This window comes from Carassius gibelio, chromosome B5 (genome assembly GCF_023724105.1).
Source record: "Carassius gibelio isolate Cgi1373 ecotype wild population from Czech Republic chromosome B5, carGib1.2-hapl.c, whole genome shotgun sequence".
In the NCBI taxonomy this organism is placed as follows: domain Eukaryota; kingdom Metazoa; phylum Chordata; class Actinopteri; order Cypriniformes; family Cyprinidae; genus Carassius; species Carassius gibelio.
The window spans coordinates 8,926,129-8,932,779 of record NC_068400.1 but is presented as its reverse complement, the minus strand read 5'-3'; the positions used below and the strand labels follow the sequence as shown (position 1 = coordinate 8,932,779).

At 38.3% G+C, this 6,651-nt stretch overlaps 1 protein-coding gene across 1 annotated transcript; it reads right to left on the bottom strand.

Annotated features, from left to right (window-relative positions):
* Positions 1-5,043: 5,043 nt before the first annotated feature.
* Positions 5,044-6,135, bottom strand: LOC127958790 (cystatin-B-like). Its single transcript, XM_052557765.1, has 3 exons — positions 6,027-6,135; positions 5,563-5,664; positions 5,044-5,290 (listed from the first exon to the last, which is right to left on the bottom strand). Exons 1-3 carry the CDS (start codon positions 6,093-6,095, stop codon positions 5,141-5,143), a joined length of 321 nt encoding a protein of 106 aa, XP_052413725.1. The 5' UTR covers positions 6,096-6,135; the 3' UTR covers positions 5,044-5,140.
* Between the last annotated feature and the right edge of the window lie 516 nt (positions 6,136-6,651).

The following is a 6,651-nucleotide window of genomic DNA, read 5'->3' as shown; positions in this document are numbered from 1 at the left end:
GTAGACGTAAATAAAACACAATCTAACAGGTAGAAAATTAAATTAGAAACATCTAAACTTTTCAGGTCGCAGTAAGTGCACCGCTGGTCATGCACATCCTTTCCCGGAACAATACTGAAAGCTAAGGCAAGATGGAGAAACAGATGATCATAGTTGTACAATAGCCATTTTTTTTTTAATGAATATATTAGCAGAGCTACTGCAAGTGATTTTAAGTGCTGGAAATCCATTTATTCTTTGCTGAAACTTCTGCGTCATCATGGAGAGCGGGTCATGGTTGCCCAGCAACAGCAGACGCCACTGGAGCGCGAGCGCAGATTACAGAGTGCTTTGGAAATAAGGAGAGCGGCGCGCCTAGCGTTTTCCACACGTTTTCAGTCGCGACATCATGCAAATGTGGTTTTGTTATGAAGGAGAAATTTTTTATTAATTTTTTTTGCTGGACTCGGTCGAGACCAACTAGAAGACTTGGCAAGTCCAATGGCCAAGTCCGAGACAAGTCCGAGTGCAAATTCAACGAGTCCGAGACAAGTCCGAGGCGACAGAAAAATGTCTTGAGTCCGGACTCGAGTCCAAGACCGGACTCAAGTACTACAGCCCTAAATACTAGCATGGTAATCGTTCGTTTTGCTCAAGTCAAGTCTCAAAGATACTTTCTGGTGGTTCCACCCTCTAAGAAACAGGCTATAGAACACAGAAAGATAGATTGAAGAATCGTAAAGAAGGATAAAAATGTCACCAAGAGCATGAAGTAGACAAGATACAAACAGCTAGACAGATGAGTTATGAGAAATGAGAAAACAATAATAGAAGGGAGCAGAGGCTCTAAATAAATAAATAAATAAATAAATAAATAATGAAACAGTAATGCTAGCATAAATATATAATATAATATACATATAATATACATTGATGACTGTATAATAATAATAATAATAATAATAATAATAAAGATCTAGAACTTTCTCACACACAAGCTGTAAAAGAGATAATAATGGGTGTAGTATCTGTGTGAGAGAAAAAAAGTAATGAATTTAATGAACATCTTTTTAGTAACAAGACTGTGATGGGAGGAGTAAGAAAAAAGACTTGTTATAAAGTTGGATACTATTTTTGTTAATATGTCTATTATTATTTTTTGGGGGTACACTAGCCCAGGATGCCAACACCGGAGAGATATGCGGGTGAGTCAGAGCTGTGTTGAGCTTTTCTGACTGGATGTTAATTTTTTTTCTCCGTGCATCCTATAACATTTTCCACTGAGAGATCCAGTGTGGCGTTGGTGTTAAACCTGCTGTCGGGGCGTGCAGCCTTTTGGGGGACGGCTGTGTGGGAAAATAACGATCTGTAATTCTGATGCTGTTCCTCATTCCAGGCACTCCGAGAGGAGATGAGACGGGTGTCGGGCCGCGAGGCAGCCCACAGACTCTGATCTCCACCAAGGCAAGCATTCAACTGACTACATGATACAGTTTCACACCCTGGCGGCCGAGTGCCACTGGAATGAGGAGGCGCAGTGGGACAGATTCCTGCATGGGCTGGCTGACTGGGTCCAACATGAAATTTACACCTTGGATCTTCCCAAGAACTTGAACGGGCTGATGAAGATTGCAATGGGCAACCGGCTCTTACAATTGCCATGCCCTGGTGGATTCTGGAGCAGAGGGTAATTTTATGGACTTTTCATTGGCCAATCGCCTCCGCATCCCCATCACTTCACTCCACAAATCCATTGCAGTCCACGCTCTCAATGGTCAGACCTTACCCACCATCACGCACACCACGGATCCCATCACATTGACGGTAGCGGGTAACCACACTGAGACACTGGAATTCCAGTTTGCTTATCAAAGACAATCCCAGGGTGGACTGGGACCAAGGCTCCGTTTCCACCTGGAGTAATCAGTGCCATGCCTCTTGTCTTGTGTCTGCTCATTCGTCTGTGTCTAGTTCTGTGTTTCAGGAGGAGACGGTGGATTTGTCTAACGTGCCCAAGGAGTACCTCTACCTGAAGAAAGTGTTCAGTAAGTCCCGGGCTGCTTCTCTTCCTCACCATCGTCCCTACGACTGTGCTATAGACCTAATGCCAGTTACATCTCCACCTAAGGGGAAGTTATATTCACTTTCTACTCCTGAAAGGGAGGCCATGGAGAAATATATTTCTGATTCGCTGGCTCCCGAGTTCATCCACCCTTCCTCTTCTCCAGCGGGGGCGGGGTTCTTTTTTATGGGTAAGAAGGATGGATCTCTGTGACCTTGCATTGATTACCGAGGGCTGAACAACATCACGGTGAAGAATACCTATCCTTTGCAATTGATGTCTTCAGCCTTCGACAGGCTGCAGAGAGCATCAATATTTACAAAACTGGACTTTCGTAATGCTTATCATTTGGTCTGCATAAGGAAGGGGGAATGAATGGAAGACAGCATTTAATACCCCCCGGGGCCATTTTGAATATTTGGTCATGCCTTTCGGGCTGTCCAACTCCCCTTCTATCTTCCAAGCACTAGTCAATGACGTGTTGAGAGACATGGTAGATCAGTTCATTTATGTCTACCTGGATGACATACTGATATTTTCTTCTTCTCTCTAGGAACATGTTCAGCATGTCAGACTAGTGCTCCAGAGGTTGCGAGCAAATGGGCTTTTTGTCAAGGCGGAGAAATGCGTTTTTCACGCACAATCAGTTCCATTTTTGGAGTACATTGTGTTGTCCGAGGGAGTGTGCATGGACCCCGACAAGGTTAAGGCTGTGGTGGATTGCCAAGCCCAGATTCCCGCAAGGCCCTGCAGAGGCTTCCGGGGTTTGCCAATTTTTACAGACGTTTCATTCATAATTTCAGCCAACTAGTCACACCTTTGACAGCATTGACCTCCCCCAGAACGCCGTTCAGGTGGTCTGGTGTAGCCGAAGCTACATTTTCCAAACTAAAGAGCCGCTTCGTCTCGGCTCCCATTCTTGTGGCCCCTGATCTATCACATCAGTTCGTGGTGGAGGTGGATGCGTCAGAGGTGGGTATAGGTGTGGTATAGGCAGGTGTTTGAGTTGATTAGCGGATTGGTGGGTTTTTGTTAAATGTGAGCCAATGTGAGCCAAAATCATCACAATTGAAACAACCAAAGACTTAAACTACTTAAAAATATATATATATTTTTTTTTCAAAAGATGTTTGAATGTTGGTGAGTTTGGTTCTAGTAAGAGGTTAAAATGCTGGTTGGTTTCCTTGTATTAATAAATTAAAAAAATGTTCACTATTGTGCTAAGAAGTCTCTGGGTTAATTTTACACTGTTTCCTTGGTTTGGTTTTTAGTCCGCATGTGAAAGCGATTTTCCCCTGGGACACAATTTCGATGGAAAAAATGTAATCTGACTATTTTGTTTTAGGGATATGCTGGTATACATTTTTCCTGTTGCGATTAATTGCTAATGCTTTGCTCACAGTATTATCAGGGTATTGATATTTAGTGGTCATAATACAGTATTTATAGTGCAAAAGAACTATAAGTTTTTATTGTAATATTTATATTCTATCCTAATTCTATTCTTAAAAAAAAAATCGAATTACCTTTCTAATGTTTTGCATTCTATTTTCTTTTCATTTATTATGCAATTGTGTGTGTGTGTGTGTGTGTGTGTATGTGTAGACCTCTAACACTAGCTTGCTCTATTCTTTTTCTGTTCTATCTGTTTTCTTTTTATTTATTATATTATTTAAAATCCCATGCTACGTGTACTGTGTTAACCTAACTGGGACTTGTTATAGCACTTATATATCATTGCTCTTTTTGTTGTTTTTGATTGCTTCCACTGTCTTCATTTGTAAGTCGCTTTGGATAAAAGCGTCTGCTAAATGAATAAATGTAAATGTAACTAATGAATTAACTAATGTTAACTAATGAAGCCCTAATGTAAAGTGTGAATGAACAATACAGAATCAAACTCTTTCAAACAATATCTAAGCAATGTAGTAGTCCAGATTAAAATAAAAATAAAAAAGTAAAAAAAATCTTTGGTGCAGTGATGAACACCATAGCAAATCCACAAATCTGAATTGCTGTTTAAAATTATTTAAATATGTTTTGGAAAGTAAGCAGCTGCTTTATTTATTGGGTTTCCAGAGTAAAGGCTGTATTTTCTGCAGTTTAGCGCCATCTGCTGTCAGAGAGTGAATGTGCTTTCATACAGCGTGTCTCTCAGGTGTTCCTCATGTGCTTCTCATGCGTGCTTGTTTACATCAGAGCTTGCACTCTTTCAAGCAGCATACAGATGTGTTGTACATTTTGACCAGTTGATGGGAAAAGTATTCTTAAAATGCATTCCAAATTCTGAATAATTTTTAATCTATAATTATTCACGGTATTTAGAAGATAATATCATGCATATTCATTACTGTGATATCACAATACCGAATACGCACATATCTAGTTTTATACTAGTTTTAAATAGCAATTTGACTGGTTTTGTTTCAGAAACCTGCCATTCTTGCATGGCAGTCAAAAATGACCATTTTGTTTTCAATTAGATTAATATTAATATATATGTGTTGGTTTCAGTTGTGCTTGATTACTAGTAATAGCAATAATTTATTTATTGCCCTGTTTTGTACTAGTTATATATTTTGGTGGATTAAAGTATTTGTAGCTGTTCAGTTGTGGGTGGGCAGTTTTCTTTTATTATAATCCGTGTGTTAGTGACTGTGTTTTCAAGTGTATAACCTGATTTCTGCTCGTTACAGGAGCTGAGTGCCTGAGGCAGGGGTGGATTCCTGGTGTTGGCGTTTCTTTCACAAATTCTTGCTGGTATTGTACTGCTTGAAATTGTAGCAGTATTATACTGCATTATCCCTAATAAATAAATTAATAAATACAAATTTAGCTTTTGTATGATATATTTCAGTTTTGAGTTATTAAAAAAACTTATTCAGTCATTGAAGTCAATAAAATCTTAAAATCTGATAACTTTATATTTATTTTTAGTTATTTCAGCATTCAACATTTAAGTGAGTTTGACGTTGTTCAGTAAACACACTGACTCTGGAGGATTTGATTATGGAGTTTAATATTGAGGAATGAAATGGTTTCAGATGTTCCTCTATACAGTATGGCAGTTCATTGCATGTGTCTGTTATTAAATCAAGACTATTTCTGTAAGTGTACAGGGGTCAGTGGGTCATCAACGGATTTGGGGTACTGGATTTCAGTCACACTCAGTCCGCCTCCATAACAGGGAAGAGCCTGAAATATCATCGCGTGAACACACTCTCCATCCCTATCTGCATCAACCAGCACCTGACAGAGAGAGAAAAAAAACTAGGGTTTAATAATGACAAACACTTTACAGGTTTGACTACATTTGGACATGTCCAGCAATGCTACAATGTTAAGAAAAGTTTTATCTTATGCAAATGCATGAAGCTTGACATGATGCATTTTAACTTTCAGTGAGGACGGACAAATTATTTGCAACATCATCACACCTGCTTAGGACACACAGTGTGAGTTTGTGAGATTTACGATCTCATAATCCATGAAAAATACAAACAAACAAAAATATGATTTACCTTGAACATGTAATTTATTCCCTCCACAACCTGAGAAGACCAGACCACAGGAATGAAAATCTTAAAATCAGTTCCAACAGTCTTCTCTATCTCTGGCCTCAGCTGAATAAAGAGAGAAACATTATCATTATGGTCACAATAATATTTTTTTAACAGCTAGGAGTTAACTACATTTAGTAAACATGAACTATTAATAAATGCAGTATTTTGAATATTGTACATCACTTCACATCAGTTAAGAGTTCTCAATAAAGGAATAATCAAGAGCAATTATTTATCTGCATCAAATCTGAATTTATTGCATAAATAGGCACTTGCATATATCATTCAGACTGTGCTATAAGGACATATTTATTTAAATTGAACTAAAACAAAACAAACCCCAAACAAACAAATAAAAACATACAAATCAGCTCACTAGTAACAGACAGTGTGTTTCATTTAGGAGTGAACTTGTCTCATACCTCAAAACAAATCTTTTTCATCTCTGGATCGAACAGTCTAATGTCGGTCCAGCCTCCACAAATTGGCATTACTGCAGTGTGCTGATGATCAGAGAAGAGAAGAGAAGAGGAGAGATAATCAGTCAGTCTGACTCCCAGAACGACAGTCCTGCACTTTTAAAGTTAAGATCACATGACCTGAAGAACTTTGGAATGTGATTGCACAAATGTGGCAGTGAACCGTGGTTAGATGTTTGTTTAAATCACCTAACCTGAATGTTAGGCAAAAGTAATGATGTGTAATAAATAAGTAATAAAGCACTATATAAATTCCTCATTCATTCATTCATTTATTCATTTATTCATTGTTTCCAAGCAGCTTTGAAGGAAATAACATTATGTTTATAATGCTTTACATAATACCAAATTGTAGGGCAATTATTATTATTATTTTTTTCAAAAGATGTTTGAACTTTGGTCAGTTTGGTTCTAGTAAGAGGTTAAAATGCTGGTTGGTTTCCTTGTATTAACAAATTCAAATTGTGTTCACTATTGTGCTAAGAAGTCTCTGGGTTAATTTTACACTGTTTCCTTGGATTGTTTTTTAGTCCGCATGTGAAAGCGATTTTCCCCTGGGACACAATTT